The sequence below is a fragment of the Lissotriton helveticus genome, chromosome 10, assembly GCF_964261635.1.
Source record: "Lissotriton helveticus chromosome 10, aLisHel1.1, whole genome shotgun sequence".
Classification (NCBI taxonomy): domain Eukaryota; kingdom Metazoa; phylum Chordata; class Amphibia; order Caudata; family Salamandridae; genus Lissotriton; species Lissotriton helveticus.
The window spans coordinates 60,007,470-60,031,649 of NC_136071.1; the positions used below are offsets into that span (position 1 = coordinate 60,007,470).

The 24,180-nt window shown below is 41.3% G+C and overlaps 1 protein-coding gene across 1 annotated transcript in view; it reads left to right on the forward strand.

The window, feature by feature from the left end:
- Window positions 1–24,180, forward strand: part of LOC144783889 (extracellular calcium-sensing receptor-like) — a 90,608-nt gene that overhangs the window by 47,736 nt on the left and 18,692 nt on the right. The window contains exon 5 of the mRNA XM_078662632.1: window positions 15,693–15,816. Coding sequence (XP_078518758.1) covers window positions 15,693–15,816 — 124 coding nt within the window. The remainder of the gene's footprint in view (window positions 1–15,692; window positions 15,817–24,180) is intronic.

A 24,180-nucleotide genomic window follows, 5' to 3' on the forward strand; every position in this document is an offset into this window, starting at 1 on the left:
TCAAAACTCAAGTTCGTCTGCAAAGAGCCCTCAGCAGATTCATCTTGTTTTGCTATGACCATGAACTTATAGTTAATGTCGCCAAGACTAAATTTACAGTTTTCCATAAAAGTAAATCAGTGAAAGCAAGAGTAGCAATGACTAATGCCCCCCTCGAACAAACTGATTGTTTTACCTATCTTGGGGTCACTTTGGGCAAAAGATTGAATTGGAAGCCACAGATGGATCTACTGGTTGTAAAGCACAACCAACTAGTGGGGGCTCTCCTGAAAGAACATCGACTATCCTTAACCAAACCAGTGGCTCCGTCCATATTTATCAAGGAAAGGTTAGATATCTATGGAGCAGAACTCTGGGGGCTCGAAAATGTATCTTTTTTAGTCCAAGCTCAGAACAAGTTCCTGTGGGCATTGACTGGTCTTCCGATGTCAACACCTTTAAGGCCATTATTGATGGACCTTGGGTGTATTTCTTTTGAAGAAGAAGCGGGTTAAAGACCTCTTTCCTAACGGCTTTGGACCACCCTGGAGTTGGCAAATCATGCATAGGCACTTAAGAAAATTAGAGAGGCTGATAAATCCAATAAGATCACATGGTTACACAAGATTAAGGTGGCTCTCTTAAGTATGGGCCTGACCCACTTATGGCGGGACCCAGAAGGGAACTTGTTTCCCCCAAAAGCGGAATTTAAAGCCTTATACAGGGAGATGATTTGGCAGAAATCCTTTTCGCAGGTGAACGGAGACTCCTTAACAGGCCTCTTTCTGTGCCATAAAATTGAGCATAGTATGGAGGCCTATTGGTACATCATTACCAGCTTTGGAGACAGGAAGTTTTCCCACCTATTTAGAGTGGGAAGCCTCCCTATAAAATGTTTACTAAAAATTGGGGTCTGTTCAAGACTCACTTTGTCACTCCTGCCTATGTGGGGAAGAGACTCTGTCGCATATCCTCTTCATCTGCCCTGCATAAGAGGCGCCTAGCAAAAAATGGCTCAAGCCAGTTTGCGCCAAAATGGGAACAAGATTGTCCCAAATGGCTTTGCGTATTATAAAATCTGACAAACGCGAAGTAGTGGTGGTGGCTATGGCAACATTCTGGAGCTGGACATGGGCCATAAGAAGGATCAGGATGCAGGGCACTACGTAACTATGTAATTATGTATTTATGTAATCACCTTAAAACTGTATTCTCCATCTTGTAACAGGCCTGCTGAGTTTGGTGTTTCAGTACACTCTAGTATAAATAGGTTAATATGTGCTCATTCCCTGTGAATTTCTAGTTGCATTTAATTTTGGATCTATCTTTTGTTCTTGACCCTACTTACATTTGATGATAGACATTTTTGTATGTACTGAAATAAGATTTGAAAATGGATTTTATTGATTTTATTCCTGATATTTTATGTTTTATCAACCAATTTGATTTTTTTAAAATGTTTTTTTGTACATGTGTCTTTAATGATTGTTTATAATTGAATAAAGACTGCTTGAATTACTCTGAATTACTCCACCATAGCCTTTCAGTTTTATGCCAGTTTTGTACAGTGTTACCTTGCCCACAAAATTTCCTCCGTAAAACACTTTTGGAACTAGAGCTATCTTGGCCCCAGAGTCAAAAAGCATCTTTACTGGTGCATTGTTAATTAATACTACTTCAAGAGGCCCATCACAAGTACATTCCCTAACTTGCAAGATGTTAATTTCTTCTTCATTTTTTTCATATAGATCAACCTCTCTGACTTTCTTTTGTTCCTTGCTTGATTTGCAGCACTAGGAGTAGTGACCTTTCTCGCCACATGCATTACACGTGGTCTTCTAGCCATATGAAGTTAGCCATATGGCCTAGATTGGTAAACCTGAAACACCTGCCTTGGAAACTCATGTCAGTGGGCCTCGATGCCATCCACTGCTTTAACCAACTCACCATTCTTTCTTTCTACTGATATATCTTTTATATAATATCTATAGATGCTTTCAAATGTTCATGTGTTTTAGCCATCATAAGAACTTCATGCAAGGGCGTATTGTCCTTTTGCCACAACCTTTCTCTTGCTTTGTCAAGAGCACATCCTAGCATAAATTGATTCCTCAACCGTTCCTCCAAGGCAGCTCCAAAACTGCAGGTAGGAGCTAACTTGCGTAAAATAGTAATGTATTGCTCTATGGATTCATCTTGTCTTTGCATTCTCCTCCCAAAGTAAGAACAGTACTTATCTTTGATTGCTTCCTGAAACTAAATAGGGATAAAAGTTACATAATGATCCCTGGGGAATCACTCGCCCCTTGATGTAAACACAATATGGCTGACAACCCTCGGCCACGCCCCTACCCCAAAGACCCAATTAAAAAGCCTGGGTGTTGGGTGGACCAAGACCTCACCTTTAAGACACAAGCTCGGAAGATGTGCGCCACGTGCTACAGCATCTTGAAAATGATTTGAAAAGTCCTCCCCCTTCTTCCATTCCAGGCAAGAAATATCGAGGTCCAGGCCCTTATCTTTTCTCGGCTGTACTATGGGAATGCCCTTTATTTGAGAGCTCCCACCACAACCCTTTCTAAACTCTAGACCATTCAAAATTGTGAAGTAAGGCTTCTCCTGGATACTCCTAAACATCACTCAGTCAAAGCTGCCTTGAAATCCCTCCATTGGCTCCCCATCAGGAAGAGAGTCGATTTCAAGGCCCTATGCATCGTCCACAAGTAATTAGCGGGAAAGGGTCCCGCTATTCTTCATACCATCATTCAGCCCTACTGGCCTAACAGACGTCTTTGTTCAGAGACTATGAATTTTGTCACCGTCCCCAGGATTAAGATAGCCAGAAGTGGGGGTTGGCTATTGCATCCAAGCTTTGGAACTCCCTCCCACCCCACCTACAAATGAAACCAATTCATCTGGCTTTCCGCAAATTGTTAAATACCTGGGTGTTCTCTGGACGGACTCCATATATCTGCTGCTACCAGCGCTGGGATGCCTCCGGCAGCCAGTTAATTTCATCTTTAGAAGGTAATGTAAGTCTAACTTCCTAATGAGGAAGATGTTCAACCCGAACCCCAGCAGTGCATGAGCAAGGAGGCCTTTCTTTCAGCACTAAGAGATATGCCACAATCCCTCGCATGGTGTGTAAAGACTGTCTTCCACTTTAACCAGGAGAGTGGTGGGTCTCCAGGGGAAGTAAGAAAGAAGGGGTACTGTGACATTTTGCATGATGCACGCACACATTCTATACCAATGAGTACTAAAACACTACTAAATCAGCCACTCTGTGCCTGAAAAATTAGCGGTGATCTTCAATGCTACATGCCTGATGAACCGTTGAGTTTGTGCAAAAGTATGTCCTTGGGGGTTCTTCATGGAACACAGGGTACCTATCAAATTAGCTAAATAAAGATAACATTAAATAAAACCCAATGGTAAGAATGTAAGAGCTGTGCGCTTCGCCGCAACAGTGTCATCAGAAGAGAAACTTGCACTTTGGAGCACATACCACCCACGTAAAGGCTATGCCCACCAGCGCACACTGCTTTCACTTGTTGGAGCAAAGAAATGATCATGCAAATGCTGTGCACATCAGCGCACTAATGAAGACACACTAGACTGTGGGTGAAGACAGCAAAGAAATGATGATGCAGACGTTGCGCGCATCATCGTAAGGTCAATCAGCTCACAGAGGCTGTGCCCATCAGCGCACTCGTGTTTTGACTGGATACGATCTGATCCAGAAATTACGTGGGTGATTCTATCTCAACCTCTACGCTTCCCCTTTTGTTTTTTTGTTTTTTTCCAGAAATTACGTGCCCTGGGTGGGCGAGAGGATGCATCTTTCCCCACCCGCGTCTCCTCACAGAAGATGGCTTCCACCATTTTGCTCTGCTGCTCCTGTTTGCGCAGCAATCCACAGACTGTTGGCTCACAATGAGCATGTGCGTAGAGTCATGGTTGCTGCAGTGCACTCTCTAATCGCCCCACTATGACATATGGACACAAGAGAGAGAGCGCGTGCATGTGGAAGTGCTGACTACACCACAACCGCTCACCACAGCTTGTCCCTTGTGCAGGGACACCGGTGCAAGGGTGTATATGCTCAAGGGCTCGTTCTTTACCATGCAAACAGAGCCTCTGTGCTCGCAAGCCCAGGACACTCAAGATCAGCCCAAAAACTACAGCAATTCTCGTCCATGCCTCAAGTGGGGACCACTGCCCATACCCCCCAGACAGGAGCTCTGCTGACGGTGACAGGAGGAGAGAGGTGGTATCAGTTTGCTGCCTCAAAACCGGTACAAAAACGACAGGCCGTACAGAGATGGGATTGTGGTCACGGTCTGCGAGTCTATATTTATAAAGTCACACCAGTCAGATCTATATTTGAGTCTTGATGACACCAAAAACATTGTTCTTTATTATTTTGTTGTTGTGGGGTCTCTCTGCAGTTGTTGCATGAGTAGATCTTCACCAAAAAGTTGGACCTTTGATCAATGCGTATATATACTGTGGAGGAATTAATCTTCTTTATTAAGTAGTGGATCATCTATAGAGACTCCATCCACATCGAAGTCCAGTTCAAATATTGCCCTCCCCGCTTCAACATTCCACCTTGGCAACCAGTTTACATTCTGTAACTTATTAATTCAGAACACCACACCACACTGTAGGAATTCTTAGTAAGATACATCAGGGTGATGAGGGCACCTTATCTTAACCCTCATACAGGAAACACAACACTTTGAATAACATGCCATGATCTGGCTGGGAATGAGAGAATCATTCTTCCAAGAGGGGAGTTTGCCCACAGGACCATTCTGGTGCATATTAATGCAACCAGCCTGCCATAGACTTGATAATATGAAGTAAGTGCAGCCTCCCCAGGAAAGCAGAAATGCAAATACTATACTTCACCTCTCCTAAAGGCACACCTTTCAGCTCCTCGTTCTTAGTAGCATAAATGCAGTGGGAATGAGAAATCTAGAAAATAGCATGTTATACATTTTCATAGTTTTACAGTCTTCAAATTCTCTATTACCTTAAATACCTGTGTTATGTTCCACTATTAGTTTGCCTATATTTTGTGTTAGCTTGTTGACCAACAAAAGCTACTTAAAGTACTATTCAAAAATGCTTATTGCGTTTGCTGTCTTATGGGAAGGAGTGTGGGGAACCCAGAAAAATATATATGTTACCTCTAGCAGGTTTTGTCCATTGCTAACGTGGATATTTTCCTGGTCAATTTGGGAGGGGTTCAGGTGACACTTGTCCTTTATCCCCATTCCACATGTTAAGCTGTTCTTAATAAAATGCCTGAAGGCAAAGGGACGTTTACAGATTGTAAGCAATTCTATCTTGGCAAACAACCGCACAATGCTGTTTTCCACATGGGGCAATCTGCTTTCTTTTTTTGTATCAAAGTATTCAGTTACATCACTCACATCTAAAAAATGTCCAATGACTTCCCATCACAGGTAGGTCTTCTGTCATGTCTGCCTGTATCACTCACACAATGTTTTATATATTTATTTATTTATAACGTTTTATAGAGCGTGACCATGATCCCGAAGGATATCAGAGCGCTTTACAATTTGAGGGGAAGGAAGGTAATAGTAGCAGTACAATCGTCGGAAGGGGTACCTACCTAAAACAAATCACATATGCATATCAAATAAAAGGTTACAATCGAAAGGGACGATAAGGGTTAAGATAAAAACTAGAACATAGCGAACTGGAGGGGGGAGCAAAGTGACTAGTATATAGAGTTACACTTGGAAATGTCTGAGGACCAACAGGTTTTCTGTAGAGTAGATTCACTTCTACTGAAGATAGTAGCATTAAAAAAAAAATCACACCATGGTATTTGCATTATCCCTATAATTGGGAATACATTACCCCCAGCTATACACCGCTCTACATCTCATTTTACGTTAAATATGGAGGGTAAACCTACATCAAAAGACATTGCCATACCTAACTCATGTAGGTCCGGATTCTCAAAGGTAAACTTAGACATTTGGTCTAAATTTAGAACAAATGTCAAAGTTTATGACTTTTAGTATTCACAAAGGGCATTTACGAGTACTATCTTTATGTTGGCACTTGGGACGGTCTATTTGTCTACATTCCAAATCCAAGTTATCAATGTCCTCACTGTCACTTGCATCTACTTCATTTACTTTCTGTTATAAGTTCTTCATCCTGCAGAATGAAGCAAAATGCACACCTGTTTATATTCAAGGCAAACCGCGTCAAGAGCAGGGCATGAGCTGTCTTTAGCAAGAGGACCTGCCGTATTACACCTAAAACACCTCCAATCAACATGAGATTGTATATTTGTATTCCCAGTGTTCTAATACTCCTTCTTCTTTATGTCTTCCTTACCAGGATCTTTTTTCCTACTCCCCCGCCCAACAGCATGCACCTCCTTACTGGAGTCTTTCCTCATCAAGATTGAGGTCATCTCTGAGCCATAGCTCATTGTGCACTTTTTAGATGTAACACCCCAAGGTGAACTGATCCCTGATTTGTTCATCCAAATATGAACCATACTTGCAGCTAAACAAAAATAAATCACATAATTTTCTATGTACTCTTTTTGCAGTTTTCTTTCTACTCCTTTTTCCAAATTAGTAACATTCCAGGATGGTACTTACTGTTGGCAGATAATGTAAGTCCAATTTATGTATTTATGTTTCGTACTCATTGAGATCAACTGCCTCACTGTACATCTGGAAGGTAGTCAAATACCTCTGGTCCTTCTGAACCACAAGAGTGGAGCAGAAGCGCTGTTCTTCTCTCAGCACTTAACGAAGTGCAACACACATTGGCATAACGCTCAAACACCTTTTCTCCATTTATCCCATTTAATCGCGGGATTACCAGGACTACATAAGAAAAACAGAGGTGCTGTGACATTCTGCATGATAGCAAAAGAAGTGGCTCAACTTATTTACCATATGTCCCTTAAATCTAGATAACATGCTACTACAATTACATACAAGCTATGTTATGTGAAAGAAACAAATTTACACATCACTGGGATCCAAGAACACTAATGTAGCGGAGAGTCAATGTAATAACACATATTGCAGATGAAAGTCAGAATAAATCATATGCACCAAAATTCCAAGGCCCAAGAAATATACTTGTATGAACAGTATTTTATGTTTTTTCCTTATACATATGAAGATAATGTACCTTTTGAGGATGAGAGGCATGCCCATTGCAGTTCAAATATAACCACTATATGATTATAGAGAGGTATGTGTAGTATGCAGTGTGAAGGTGTGCCTCTTGTCATGTAAACACACAATGTGCCTTTTCAGCAATAAATACTAGTTGGCCAGAGGAGGTGTTTCTACTGCCGTGAAAACCCCTATGAATGCTGAACACTGACCAGATACGGGAGAGGCACAGTATTTATTTATTTATTTACAGTAGGTAGTACGTGCTGTGAAGGCGTGCTCATCACCGTGCTAGGCCCACCCAATGACCTTTGTTGACCAGAGAAGGCATGCCTAATCCAGTGAAACACTGCAGTGAATGCCAAAATGTGACTAGATACGGGAGAGTGTAACTGCAACAAATGATGGACAGAATGCTGAATGATTCAAACATTCTCCCCGAGTCAAGAGATTTGGGTTAAATCCATCGTTCTTTCAGGGAGGACCTGGCTGGGCAGCTCAGGCTGGACTGTTCCAAGGAACAGGGTCTACACGGATTTGCATATGACTGGGTCCAAACTGGGGTGGTGTGGTGTGAAAAAGAGTGATGGATTAAACCCAGATCCTTGTGACTGGGGTAGAGTGTTGGCATTGTCCAGCATTCCGTCCATCAATTCTTTCTTTTGCATATGTCACCCTAAGTGGGAAGGGTATGCCCAGACGTGGTTCCCGTTTTCACCACACCACTGGATTCAAGCTAGCCTGGCTGCTGAAGGGTGATGCCCTGAATCCAGTCCCAGTATGCTTATTTCTGATCCAGAATCCGTCCATCAATTGTTTCTTTTACATAGATATGGGAGAGGCGCCATTGGTGGCATGCCTATCGCCACATGGAAACTCACAGCCATCAGGTAATCAAATGGGAAAATACTCAATTTCTATAGGTAGCACCATAACATCTGTCTGCATTGATCTCTATGGACAGTGGAGCTAGTTTTAGCACATGAGCTCACCTCTCGTGTGTCAAGGCAGAGCAAGTTTATTGCTGCTCGCCACCTCGCAACTAATGCGGCGATGTCATAGGAAGAACCCCACAGTGTTAATGAACTCTCCACTTGTGGTGTGATCTGTCACTCGGCACACGTCTTGTAGTCACAGGCTCTTTTGTGCACGTGAGTAGCAGACAACCTCTGCTCCCAAACCCACTGTATAAAAGTAGGTAAACACAGGACCTTAATATTGATGCAAAGAAGGTAGTTGTATGGTCCTACAGATTCAGAAGCGTGTGTGCAAAGGACACAATTAAAATTAAAATAAATATAGAGCAGTTATGCAGTTGAAATCTGATGTCCTTTCCTCTTCACAATTTTAATCCTGTCATCAGTGTTAAAGCAGCATGCATAACGTTTACCAGCAGAAGAGATGAAAGGATTTATTAGGTTCTTATTGCAGGAAAGAAATCTTAGCCATCCTCCTCAAAACAGGCCACCAGTTCACTCATTTAAAAACAAACATTCTACTTAGAATCCTGCCAAGACAATTCGATGACACACAAGCCCACATTCTAAATGAGCTGGTGACAGCCCTAGTTACTACACTAACGTTGCAGTACTGCTTAAAGCCACTGGGACTGTGTAAGAAAGAAATCAGAGAGGGTTTGTAAAAACAGCGGTTGGATAATACTCACCGCCGTGTCTTTAATAAAATCTTGCCTTTCTGACACGAATGCTTGGAAAATATCAATTTTATTAAAAGTCTCATAATATTCATGGTTAAAGCATTGAAATTAGTGTCATAGAGATGAGCAATTAGTTTACAGTAAAAAGTCCTGAACATATTGACATTTTACCAACTTGCAGATTTGAGAATATCATATAACCTCGCACCCCCCTGAAAAGCCAGAGAAGTCATAGTCCCTCTGGCTGAATGAGTGCCAAAGGCGTCAGAATTATTGCCAGCTAAAGACAAGGTCCACCTAGCCTAGTGTGTCAAGGTAGGATCAGAGCAAAAGACACACAGATGATGGACGGAATTCAGAGCAAATCAAACTTTTCTCCCCTAGTCAATAGATCTGGGTTAAATCCATCATTCTTTTGCTCACCATGCCCCCCAGTTTAGACCCAGCCATATGCAAATCCGTCTTGACCCTGTTCCTCAAGGGAACAGTCCTATCTGGACCAGAAACAAGCATCCTGGGGCTGATTTTGCGGCATCACCCATCATCAGCCAGGCTAGCTTGAGTCCAGTGGCACAGTGAGCCAAGTAGGAGCCGAGGCAGTCTTGTAGGGCTTCTGAATGGAAATGAGTAACTGGGACGTTGAATGCAATCTTAGATCTCAAGTTCATGAAATATATTTTTTCAAACAATTAGCGACACATAACTGGCTGTGAAGGGAAAAGGGAATAATGTACTGATATTGAATTCATTTTAGTACTTCTCTTAACCAGAAAGTAATCACCAAGGGCAGAATAATTAAAAGAAGACACATCTAGTGATTTGACATGGGAAACACTTTTCAAAGAAACCAAACACAAAAGCATAGTTGGCTTTGCAGATAACTGTTTAAGAGAAAGATCCGCATTGTCTGCCCATGAAATTAACATATGTAAAACCAAAGTCACATCCTGGATGATATATTTGCGATGATGAGGATTAGCAAAATGTACTCTCTTTAACAGACCACAGACTTGTGGATGCTCTCCAATGGGTCTTCCATCCACTCTGACGTGTTCCTCTGAAATCGCTGAGCTGTACATATCAATGGTATGATATGCTTTCTCTTGGGAAGCTAAAGAAGCTAATAAATTAACCACCAAGGTTACATTTGCTGAAAGGGGATCTGAATCCCTGTCTATACACCAGCTAAAGCAGGCCAGCCAGGCTGATTCGTAAAGTGTTACTATTCCAGCAGACCAGGATTATTGGTTGAGTCGGATATCCATCTCTGAAATTCCTGGGTTTCTCCAGGAAGCTCCAAAATCTTCAAAGCGATGACAGAAATGGAGCCCTCTAGAATGAGGTTGTGACTAATTCCTTGAGGATTGAAAAGCAAATCAGGAATGGTTGGAATCTAAAATGGGAGGTCCAAAGCCAGTTACAGTAGAGATGGGTACCAGGTGAGTCTGCCAGAAGTTGGTAATTAAGTAATACTTTATTGTACAGTTAATAAAAACCATTACAAAAACCATCAGCAGTAAAAAAGGAAAGTATTAAAAATAGTTATAGCAGCATAGATGATGGAGTTATTCGATTTAAGCTATGTTACAAAGTGCAGTTTAAAAAGGTTAAAAAGAACGGAGTGTCCGTCTGCCGTTTAGGTGCTCGTGTCCTTCTACGGAGAGGGTTTCTTTTGTCAGTCCTGGCCCTCGTTCCTATACAAAGTTAGGTATTGCAGTGCCTATTCCTTTTTGAAAGACTGGCTGGCCTTTACCCTGAATGTTCATAACTTTTAGTTATAGTATGCCAGTGTTTTAATTCAGTTTTAGTCTCTGAGCTGTCTTGATGTTTTGGCACTCGCAGTATTGAGGGTGTGCTGTCCTTGTCCGTTTGTTCTTTCTTTGTGTTGATTCTGCTTTCTACAGCTCCGAGGTATTTTACCAGTCGGCAAGCCATTTGAACTTCGTCGCCTCTGAAGAAAGCCAGAGTTGCTTGTCTGCACGTCCTGATTCCTTTTTTTATGAGTAGGGGTCTCAGTAGGTTCCTGCGGTCTTGCTGCAGCTCTTTGCAGATAGTAATGAGATGTACGATGTTTTCCTCATGAGTTCCACACAGGCGACAGTTTGCCGGTATTGGGGGCTGCAGCCAGGGGGCCATATGGTCAGCTGAGGGTAATACTCCTAATCGTAATTTTAGGAATGATTCTTTTGTTTTTTTGGTGAAGCTGGTCAGAAGGTATGCCTGTGGTGTGAGTTTATTGTAGGTTTGTACTGTCAGCCAGCCATATGCTCTCTCCATTAGTGAGGCTTTGTCTTGTAGGAGGGATTCTTTCCTACCTGTATTGTTTACAGCTTTTTTGAAACCTGCCAGGCTCCCTTGCAGATCCCATAGTTGACTCGCCCCCAGTTGTTTTATTGCATCCTCTAGAAAGAGTCTTGCTGGGCAGTTGTCTTTGCTTTGTAGATCTTTCCAGAGAAGTGCGTTGAGGGTGTTTGCTTCCCCTCTGCTAATTTTGACCCAGGTCTTAAGGTATGCTCCCTTGTGGGCAAGCCCTTCCTTAACCAGCCCAAATTCGAGTCGGATCTGCGCCGGAGAAGTGTATCTCGGGAGGCCAAACATCATCCGCATTGCTCTTGTAATTACTCCTTCTAAGGTTTTGGTATCCCTGCCTCTCAATGCTTCGCTACCGTATGTAATGGATGGTATCAGTTTGGCTTGTATCAGTTTTAGGAGTGGGGTGAAGCTTGGGCCGATGGTCTTATTTTTCAAGTTCCTTAGCGATACAGCTGTCATTAAGACTCTCTTTTTTATCTCCTCACATTGCGGTTTGAAGCTCCCCCTGTGGTCAATAGTCACTCCCAAGTAACGATATTTATTTGTGACTTCCAATTTATTTTTATCCAGGTTCCAACTGAATGTTGGTTTCTTCTTGCGGTAGTTGAGGCGCGTGACTTTTGTTTTACAAAAATTGATACTGAGTTTATTTGTTTTGGAGTGTTGTGCTGTGATGTCGAGGAGCCGCTGTAGGCCGATCGGAGTCCGGCTGATTAGCACCAAGTCATCAGCATAAAATAAGTTAGACAATTGAGTGCCCCCCAGTTTTGGCGCATGTGAGTTGTTTTCATTTAGTGTGGTAGATAGGTCGGCCATAAAGAGATTAAATAAGGTTGGCGCTAGCACACATCCTTGCTTTACTCCTGTGTTAGTTGGAATTTTCTTAGTTAAAAAGTCGCCGGTACCTAGTTTAACCTGGACCCATGTGTCGCTGTGCAGGAGGATTAGTTAGTTCAGTAGTGTTGCTGGAATTTTCTTTCTCTTCAGTTTTTGCCACAGCAGATTTCTGTTTACGCGGTCAAAGGCAGAGCTGTAGTCAATAAAACACAGGTACAAGGGTTGTTTTCCTTCTAGAGCTGAGTCGATTAGGAGTGACAAGGCAAGGATGTTTGTGGTCGTCCCCATGTTTTTTCAGAAGCCTGTTGGATTAAGTGGGATTGCTGATGTTTCTTCCGCCCATAGTGTCAGTTCCTGAAGTAAGAGGCCAGCGTAGTATTTTGCTTCGTTGTCTAATAAGGCAATTAACCGATAGCTTCTTGGATCTTTCCTGTCTCCTTTTTTATATATTGGTGAGACTATTGCCCCTCTCCATGATCGTGGAATTGTCGCAGTCTGCCATATTTTTTCAAACATTGGTTTTAGAGTAGGTGCCCAGTATTCTGGTGCCTGCTTGAATATTATTGGGGGTATACCGTTGGGTCTGGAGCTCCCTCTGTTCTCCCTTTGGAGATCCTATTAGTTATTTGTAGAGTCGTGATTGATAGTGCTTCGTTGGTTGTCGAGGGTTCTTTGAGTGGAGGCAAGTGTTCTTTGCTCCTGATGTTGGTTTTGCCAGTTTCTTTCCATGTTTCGTTGGTGTCGCGGAAGTGTGTGCTAATATGGGTTGTCCAGGCATCTTCCGTCACATGGGATTCCATCGCCTGGCTTTGTTGGTTGATCAGGCCGTTAATCTTTTGCCAGAACTGTGCGCTGTTGTTTGTCTTGGCATCGTGTAGGAGTTTTCCCCAGAATGTCTCATCTGCGTCCTTTTTTAGTTGCCATATTAATTTCTTTCGGTCGCCAGAAGTTGGTGATCACAGATGATCGCTATCTGCAAGCTTGTGCTAGAACTCGTCTGATAAAGAGAAAAGGGGAAAGGCGCAGAGAAGAGTCTGAGGCCAGGACTGGAGAAATGCATCAGTGATCAGAGCTAAAGGATCTGGTCTCCAACTGAAAGGGAGGGAAGCTGAAAGTTGAAACGGGAGACAAAGATATCTGTGCCAAAGATTGAAGAAATTCAGCTGAATACAGAATGATGAAGATGCCAATTGCTTGAGTCCCGGAGATCTGGAATACCACTCCACTACCACATTCAGCTTGGCCAGAAGATATTCTTCTCTGACAGAGAAGTTCCTTTGCAGACAGAACTCCCACATACTTTTTACCTGAACTGCTAGAGGTTTGGGTTGTTAACCCCCAAGACGGTTTATACATCTGACAGCTGACAGATTGTCCATCTGTAGGAGAATGGTACATCTTGCTCAGTCTTTTAAAAAGCACTAGAACCTGCAAGCATCTTAAACAATTCATTTGCAAGGATGACTCCTGAAGAGAAAATGTTCCCCCCGTCGAGAGCTTGACCGCATCTTGCACCCCATCCTGTCAGACTTGCATCAGATACTTTGTAAGACTGGATTGGGGGCAGCTGAGAAAATCTTTCTCTCTAAGCCAAACCGTTGTGAAGATGAGAAATCTTCAACCTTTGCAAGGCCCGATAATGGAGAGGCCTGGGAAAAATAGCTTGAATTGAATATGCCAGAAGGCTTACAAGACAAGCTAGAGAAAGGAGGGAAAAATGAGACACGGTTGGGGGGTAACAGATTTCTTTCTTGGTCATGAAGACCTTTGCTGAGGAAGTTGAACAACCGATAATGAGGTATATATTATGAAACTTAAACATTCCATGCATTTTGAAGGAATGAGAACAGATGTTTTCTAGTTGATGAGGAAGCCTAGGCTTAATAGAAGGTCTTGACACAGATGTAGGTGAGAGAGAAGAGAAGATTTGTTCTGCGCCATGATCAGAAAGTCGTTGAGATACACAATGAGTCTGACACCCTGAGTTCTGAGAAATGCGACAACTAGCTTGAAATGTTTGCTAAAGCAAACAAGGGGCTGAAGAAAAGCCACATGGAATAGTCTTGAATCAAAAAAGGATCAGCGCCTTTGAAATTGGAGATACTTTCTGCAAGATAGGTGAACTAGAACTACCAGTTAAGCATCTTGAAGACCTAGATGAACCGACCAGTCATTCTGTAGGAGAATATCCCTGAGATGGAGAATCATCTCCATCGTGAAATGATGATATACTATAAAATTGTAGTAGACAAGATGAAATTCTTTGTTCTTTTTTAAATCCAAAACGCAGTCTCATTTTACATTGGGTGCGAGTCAGTCTTTGATACAATTTACATCAAGCCATAGTCAGGAACCCAACAGGAAAGTAAGAGGTATGTGAATGGTGCTAACTTTGGTGTTAGATATTGCATTTGAATGCAGGCAGTGGTGTGAAAGAGGAGGTCAAGTTGGCTAACCCAACCATAGTTGGCCACAATACTGGCTATCATCTGACTATAGACAGGGTGTGTCTATGGTCAAGCAGTGGTTATTCTCACAGTTGGGTCCTTTGGTGGTGAGTTAACATGCAGAATGGGTATGTTTATTGATGGGATTCAAGTTTTGAGAGGTTGCCCGAGCAGGAGATGAACTGATAAGTCCAATAACCAATATCAGAGATAGACTACTTTGTATTGTTTTTGCATTTGAATCTCCATGCGTACACACATGCACGCTGCTCTGAGGAAGGCCTTGTGACAAGCTAGCAAGTGTGAGCCAGGGATTTTTCAAAGAAAAGTATTTAACTAATATAAGCCAGATTGTCTGTTTACATCAAGACTGTGATTTCTCCCTCACAAACTTAATAATACAGTCTCCTATCTGTTTGACTAATCATAGACCATTATGAGGTAGTTAATGATACACTGTATGTTTATCTACTTGGGGCCTTCTTAAAAAGTAGCGGGGTAGCTCGAGCAACATATTTTATTGAATGGTCTAGAAATATACAATGCGAACTTTAATGTAAATTTGTGATATAGAAAATGCCCTCAGTTAAAAAAAAATATATAAAAGTCAAAGGTTTTTATACAAGCCCACTGCCAGTACTGCAGAGTGCCAAGTTGCTGAGTACCAAGGTAACTGTATCTGGATTTTACACATGTCTCTTTATTCCTCTTGCACTTATTGTCTCTTCATCTCACTCTTGTAGACATGCTATTTATCTTAGCAGGCATTTTACCAGTGAACTGGAGCAACTAGAGGCTAGATATAGAAGTGCGAGGGCCGCCTCTCTCGTTCTCTGCAGCTGGGAGATTGTTCATGAGAGAGAGAGAAAGAGAGAGAGAAGGGGGAGAGAGAAGAGAGAGAGAGTGAGAGAGAAGGTTGGTGCATTATTTACATTCTTTGTAACTTCCCAGTGTGAAAAAAGAGTATTACAATTTTCTATTCGCATCTAGAATTAACATTAACAATTCTCTCATTCTTACTAATATATTGGCAGAACAGTATATCGAACTGCCCTGGTTTGCTGTTTTTCAGTGGTAATTCTCTGGAGGCCAATGGGTGCTGTTTTACTGTGGGCATCTTTCACATTTATTGGTAGTAGCATGATTGCCACACGTTTGCAATAGGACCTCAGATCCCATTGGAGCAACACAGTGTTACTAATGATGGCAAGACACATCAAGAAAAATATTGTGGAGATTGAATTTTGTTTTACATTTGTTATATTCTAGGTCCCTCTGTCAGTCTGCAGTGAAAGTTGCACTGCAGGGTACAGAAAGTCTGCCATCATAGGACGTCCCACTTGCTGCTTCCATTGCGTGCCCTGTCCTGATGGGAGCATTGCCAATCAAACAGGTGGGATCAGTTGTTTCCTTACAGAAAAGACATTTTCAATATTTGACTTAAAAATCTCAACTATTTCCCTAACCAGGAACGTATATAAATTCCCCACCCTAAAATACTGACATTTTCTGGCACCTCACAAAGAACATTGGTTAGTAGCTGTAACAATATGGAAAAATTAGTGGATGTGCATGTTCAAGATAAGCAAACATATTCCGCAAAGGGAGCACAATCGGTAGTGATGCAATTGAATATCTGAACCACATACTAACCAATAAGCAACATTGAATACGCTCTAAATGAAGGTATACTAAGCGGCTAAGATTGCTTAGTTGGATAAGAATGAAGTGGTTACAATTGTGATATGCAACCTATGCAACCTGTGAGATATATATATATTCCTGTGTTCACATGAAAGAAAACTTGTGGGGCAGCTCAGCCTCTCCATTTTCTGGGGATGGTAAAATTAATAAATACAATTGATTTGGGCAAGAATACCATCCATTATCAAGACACAATGCAATATTTCGCTGGAGGATGGCACTCCAAGCAAGATTAGAGATTCGTACAGCTACCAATACCAAGATTAAACTAGGTAACAATTACCATTTGATCAACAACCAACTTGAAATCTCCAAAAACACCACCCATCCTAGTAGAGTAACTGGTTGGAAGGTCAATCCTTACCTTATTAAACGCAGATATCAGTACCATTTTGAGCTATTGAACAGAAACCATTTCATGTTTGATTAAGAGTCGGTGGCTACCCATTCCACATTTTCAGCTGTTTGAATCCCTGCCTCTGGATTCCAGGATAAACCACAGAGTCACTTCATAACTGATTTTCTGGGTACTCATATACCTTAGAGGAAATAAGGATAAAGACACCTCTTGTTGTATCAACGCCAGCTGTTGTAGCAATCTCATTGGCAAAGGCTTTGCAAGAAGACATATGCACTCTCTTTGGTCAGGTACACTTACTGAATGAAAACTCATTGAACAAATAAATATGTCATAATTGAAACATAAGCATTGCACAGAGGGCCAGACATATCACCAATGATGCGAAGAGTTTTATTATAAACTATTCCTGTGGAGGCTTTTATGAATGGCAGACCTCTTAGAATTCTACTCAAGACTATTCCTTGTCATTCTAGATATCAAAAACAAAGTGCATATATCAATGTATTTGCAATATTATCGTAATATTGTGTGTTCCTCATAAAATTGTAAGTAGATTGTGTTTCTAAAATCATATATCCCTTTCTCAAATTGTAGATTTATGAACTTTGCACTTACCCTGTGTGTTTTTCCCAAACAATCAAGCTTTCAGCAGTGGAAAGTGGCATTTAGCCCTCTGTCATAACTCTGGCTGTTGCTTACCAATCAAGGTGAATGGGTGTTTCAGAACATTGATTGTGTCTTACTATGAAAGAGGGATGAAGAATGGAAATGATGATTGAGAGATGATGAGAAAAATGGGCGATGGATTATTGTTGATGAATAAGATTTAGGGATGAGAAGGAGGTATGATGGATGAGAGATGAGAGATAGTAATGAAAAGCAGAGATAATGGATGAGAAATAGGAATGAGAAGTAGGGATGATGAATAGGGATGAGAAGTTGGGTTCGTGGATTAGAAGTAGAGTTGATGAAAAACAAGTAGGGGTGAGGATTATGAATGAGGGAATATTGATGAGAAGTATGGACTAGAAACAGTAAAGATGGATGATAGATGAAAAATAGTAGCACTAGTGGCTAATGGATACAAATAATGATGATTGATAAGGAAAAGTGATGAGCAGTAGGTTTGATGCATGAGAAGTCGGGATGTAAAATAGGGATGATGAATGAGAAGTAGGGATGATGGATTGGCAAAAGGTAGGATGGTAGATGACAAATGAGATCTAAGGATGATGGGTGAGAGATGAGTAGTGTTGCAGCAAAGTACTCATTAGCTGACCCCATACTGCGTAAGCATAGCAACCACTAGGAAGACTATCAGTTCATTTTGTTCTGTAACCGATAGATAATTGCTTTACAGTGTGGTAGTAACGTTTGGATATAACTGTAGAGTCTCGTCTTTTTCAAAGTATGATTACACACATGCCAGATTCACTTATCCTATCTTCAATGGACTGGTGTTTCATTGAAGAATCTCCTAACCACATATTTGTCATTAAAGCTTATGGACAAGCTCAGCCTAAATTACATAGGGTTGCAACTAGGTCTTACAAGAAGTTATGAAAAGACTGGGAGGTTGACTTGTATTCCAATAAAAAAATATCCCAAATCTGTAAATTGGATATTGTGGAATCTCAGTTGCAAACATCTCAAGGAACCGTGTCACATATTTATTACAGAAAAAAATACTATGATTCAAGCAAGTGTATATACTTTGGTCATTAATAGAAATAACTTATAAAGTGCACAGACATGTGGTCCAAAAAGGAGAAGGCAAGGTTGCATAACCACAGAGACTGTCTGACTCAGAACCAAAATTACTGTGCACGCAAAATAGGTTCCAGGAGCCTCATTTATGAGGCCTTGCGTCAGTTTTGCGCTTCCGATGCGTCACTTTTTGTGACGCATCAGCGGCATAAAACATGCCACCTGTTGCGCACTATTTACAAAGTGATGCATCTAAGCAGATGCGTCACTTTGTAAACCCCTGCACTACATTATACCTGCGTCAGGTATAAGGAATGCAGAGGGTCGTTCCCCCACAAAAAGCCTCGTAGAAGTGACGCAGTGAAATCTATGAGATTTCACTGCATCACTTCTAGGAGTGCCTCACAGCAGGCATAATACTGTCGCAGGCCCTTTCACATGGGGCTTGCCCCATGTGAAAGGACGCATTGCTGGAGTTGCCTCACTTTTGTGACACACTCCAGCAATGCGTCACATTTGCGCTTACAGATACTGACGTATCTGTAACTCCTTGCGACATGATGCGTCATACATTAAATATGACGCATCAGGTATGGCGCAAGGAGTGCGCACTGAGAAGTGACGCATCGCTGCTTTCACGCAGCGATGCGTCATTTCTCATAAATGAGGCCCCATGAGTGCATCTTAGGGAAAGTTCCCTCTAAAAACTGCTCAAATTCCGTTGATCTCTGTACTGAAGAGAAAATATGTGGATTCCACAGTTCATATTCATCGTGTGTGTGTTCACATCTACAATATCCATTTCTAGTGCAGTCTGTGATGGATACATGTTAATGCTGATATGTTGAGGAAGCATCTGAACTATCAAGAGAGACTGGACACTTATGTGCACTGACCAGGTGCTCTGAGCATGGCTTCCGAGATTATGTATATACATTACATAATCAATCACCTCCATGATGTTGAAAAATGTGAGACAAATCTGATACTCAATATTTCTCTGGCTCAAACAACTCTTGCACCTTGGCATCTTTCTTAAACTGATTTGTCTAGTGACAGCTAAACCATTGACCTTGACTAGAATTAGACCACAAATCCTCAACTGCTAAATTTTAAATCTTCCCAATAAATACTTTAAATATTATTTAACATTCTATGGATCGGTGCATTTGCCATAAAATGACAAAAGGACCAACTTGACAAACTGACAGTTCTCCTCTCCCCATTAGGAGGTGGGAGAAGTGCTGGGTTTCCTCCACAGGAGCATCTGTCAAATTCATCAACAGAAACCTGTGACCTAGCAATCTTTCACCAGAGAATGATCAAGTGGTATTTGCAGCTATCCCACACTTTCAGGGAAGGAGGGTATTATTTGTGTGCCCTATGTGGGACCATCCTTAAAGACATGGTGGTCACTGGAAGGGAAATTATCAATGACCCGGATATGTAGGGAGTTTCCTCTCTACTCATCAGGACATTATTATTTTATTTATTCTGAAAGAACAAATTCCAACTTTCGAAATTTGTTTTAACGAAACAAATTACTTTGATAAGCGGGCACAGTAAAACATTATGATAAAGTATCTGTGCCTTCAAAGGAGCCGCTGCAGTGACAACTCTAACTGAAGCACCAAGATCTCTACCAGCCAGAAGGGGTCTCTAAATTGTATGGACAGGCCCCCATCAGTTGAATGGAGGCCATAGCTTTTGATGACCTGGAAGGCCAGTGGACTAATCACTAGACTTTAAATAAGTCCCATTATCACCTAAAAAAAGTTCAGCATTATCAATATGAAACAAGACTGCAAATCAGATGTCAGGAGTATATTTTTTATCACACACTGATAGTGGTATTGTACTTCTTTTAGGTATCCCCAAAACCTCACATAAAAGCTGTACTCCTCACTAAGGCATGTTTAATAACTCATGCCAAAAAACTGTGTACACCATTGCCAGCATAGAATCAAATTCTTTCCAAATTCCAAGGAATCCCTGAAGATCCTTCTGAGCTTTTGCTAAACAAACAAATATCTCTGTCCTAGTCAATCAAAAGAGACAAAATTCATTGCAGAAAGTTCCCGGGACATCAGTGGAAAGTTCTGTCTCAGCCTGGACTCTTCTTCCACCATGTCTAATAATGATCTCAAACAAGCCTTGCCACACAATCCACAGACAATAGCAAACTCTCCATCTGGGATAAATGTGACTATTACCCAGTCTCTTTGGCTTCTACAAGACACTTACATCGAGCTTTTTCTCTACTAAGCTGTTCACATAGCACTGAAAGCTATCTCTGTGTTTTCTCTTTCTTTCAGTTTTTGCAAAATAACTCTCCCCCAAATATGACTGTTTGTATTGTGTTTACTGCTTCCTGTAATGAGTTCTGCTCCCTATGGGGATTTCTGCAGCATGAAAATACAATAAATAAATAATAAAATATATCACAGCAAAACATGGATGTGGTGCTAAACAGGTTAAAATAGAACAACAAATGTAAAGTGTAACTGGGTTAAAGGTGTAGTAATAGAGGAATTCTCTACTGGGAAGACAAAGAAACAATGTCTTCCTACCATTGACTGGTACTGCTGTAACACCATCATGCCATGGTATGAGACTATCCATCATGTTAGAATGATCAAGTATGAACCGAAGGACAAAACTATATGATCAGCAAACAGTTCTATGTAGTAACACAATATGTTGAAGATAAATGTATTAGAATAATTGAATTGAGTGCACTAGCTGCATGCCAATAGACATATATTTCAGTGGAATTGAAGATAGAAGTGAAAGAGAAACCTACCAGAGTTACTTCAAAAGATACCTCAGGTGTAAGCAGCTTACAGATCCATCTGAGACTATAATTAACTATTAGAACAAGGTGCCCTAGTGAGTAATTATTTTGAGGGTGATCTCAATTAAGCTTCTGCCTTTACTTTGGTGTATATTTTGACACTGTCTACTTACATCTTTTAAGAAGAATGTTTACAATCCTGTGAAAGGTAATTGACTTCATTTAGCTTTGCAAATAGGGTACTCCCTCACAAATGTGGCAAAATACTTTGTCTGCCAAACTGATGGCCCACCGGCCCTAATTAGGGTTGGATAATTTTCATCGGTGACGCCACCGCTGGCTTCACCGGCCAATGCCTTACACTGCCTGACTGACAGACTTCGGTCTGCCATTTTAAGTACTTTAGACCATACATCCTATTCAGTATGGACAGTCGAATGGAGTTTTTTTTCTTTTGGGACTGGCAGTAATGTACCCTCACACTCTGGGAGAAAAATCCCACACCAGGGCTTAAGTTGTTTTTGATTTACAATAGCACACTCCTGCTTTATTTGCTAAATGGCTGTATGAAAGATGGCAGCAGCTCAGTAAAGAATCTGTGTGTTCTTAGGAACCAGCATGGCAATGGCTTCTCTGAAGGCATAGAAATGACCACTGAGGTGTTGACATCTCTGAATACAGAAAGTCATGATCTAAATGACCCCTTTAGCCCAGAGACCCTGCACTTCTGGAGTTTCCCTTTATAAGTGAACTCTAGAACCCTGAATTTTTACTTCATACAGGGTTGTTTCCATTGCATGCTTCTGTCTCTTTCACATCTTTGTGAACTCTATGCCTGAACAAATCCTCTTCTACTCCTCTGCTGCTCAAATAGCTTTCACTCATATTCAACCCAAAAGGGAACCAACACATCTATTTTTCCCAACTCCGAGTCCTCTCTTTCTCAACCCAAATTCTGCAGTTGAGACTAATCACAATTAGACACCTGTGTCATTACCCTTTGTCACACCAATGTCATTCCTGGGAAAAAGATGCTCCCATCTTTGTGGAGATGCACCTCCAAACATTGAATCTAAATGACTCCTGGGTAGTATCTGTAGACTCAAATTCATTTGTAACCTCTTATGAGATGACTATGCATCAAACTCAAGCTGTCATGGATGTGCCTCATAGAGTGTTGTGTTGGATAAAGTATTTGCATTCTCTTTGAATCCAAAATAGAGCTGGGTAAATCACCTGTAACACTTTAAGAGCTGTGCAACCTGGTCACACCTATAATAGTGGTAGGGTGTGGTTGTGAGGTTACTTGAGTGGCAAGAGGCCTCACTATATTCTGCACACAATAAATTGCTTGAATCAACTAGTAATCAATGAATGAATCTGTTTCAATCCTCAGTTGCACTACACCACTCCTGGGATGCTCAAAGAATATTTAAGCTAGATCCGATCTCAGCTCTTGTCTTGGGAGGGGCAGATGGCCTTTAAACAATTCTGGATTTGCACCACAACCATTTGTCTTGAAATTCTCACAACCTCTCTCTAATCTTATCATTCTTCTGCCTCCTACATTCCAGCAAACACACTACATCATCTCATTATCCATTACCCTCCACCGTCTCACCTTTCTGCCTTACTGCATCTTGATACGTAATTTCCATCCATATGACCATCTGCTTCAGCCTCTCCTTTGCTCTTATAGTTCATAACATCCTCCTATCCTGTAATCAACCTTCTATTCCGCTCTAACCCAGTCCCAGTCCATACCAAATAATCCAGATATCCCCTCATCTCTAAGCATACAACACCTCCTCCAACATTCTATTATTGATTCAATCTCATCCCCTATCTTTATTCCAGACAGACTCCTATCATCCTCTGGCTTTCACTACCACACTGCTTAGTACTGTAACTGTTTGCCCAGAATCTACTTCTGTTGACATTTCCTGTGACATTTCCTCCTAATGCCCACCCAGTCCACAAACCCAACCCTCCCCCCACCTCAAGAGTTACTATTACACAGGATTGCCATGCTCATGCTTACTTAACCTTTCATTTGTGTTCATTCCATTGATATCAGCTCCAATAGCACTGTTACACCTTTGAAGGCCCTGTCATCATGCTGCAAAGCATATGCCCTATGGTCAGTACACAGCCAAATCCCTGATTTGCAAACCAAACTGTCCTATCAAACCGGTGTATCCTAATCAGCTCTATATCGAAGACCCATTGATAAATACAAGATTGTTTTACTGATCCCAAAATTGTACTACTCTTAATTACTGAGACCTAGCTTGTAAATGATGGAACCCTGATTTTTCATGAATAAATTCCACACAACTGTATTATCTTTAACATATTGAACAAAAGAATGGGAATTCGATTTTTTCCATCATTCTCAAATCTACACTGTAATCAGTGTGACAATCACTATTGGACAACTCAGTTCATCATATTGGTCACATCAATACTGCTGTTCGATTGACCCCATGGATTGGTTAATATAAAGTTAACTGAATATATTCCAAGTTGTGACTACCTGGGGTGCATCTTTGCTATAACTAGTAGACCCCCTTGCCATTTGGCAAATCAGTTCCATTCTTTTAGATTGCACCTGCACTGGTCCTGAGTGGATATTATAGCTTGTTGTCTAAATCAGTTGTAACTTCTTGGAAGCTTTGGCTCCCTTGACTACAAATGCATAACTCCTTAGAGTACCCAATAGAATCTTGGCAAATTGTCTGCAACCTTGTTTGAGCTGGACATTCAAGTGTCATTCCTATGTGCTTGTCTAGTGAAAGCAAATGCAAATGCACTTAAATATGTTGACTTCCCTGCTAAACCCACACTTTATATCTGGGAAATTTGTAAACCTCAAATGACCTGTCAAGATGTCTTATCTTGCTTGCACTCTGTTGGCTCACCATGGAAGGACCCCATCAATGTTCACCTCTCCCACACTCAAAACCACTGCAATTAGTCCCAGCAGAGTTAGATATCATGGACAGGTTTTCCAGTTCTTTTTGTAGCTAGAGTGTGAAATAAGAGCAAGCAACATATTTGTTTTGCCCACTTAAAATTTACTTTTAGTGTTACTGAAATAAACACCCAAATGGGGGGTTGTTTCAACAAACAAAATAAACAGTAACCATGACACATACAGAGATTTCTTCCAGGACATGAGAGTCATTGCT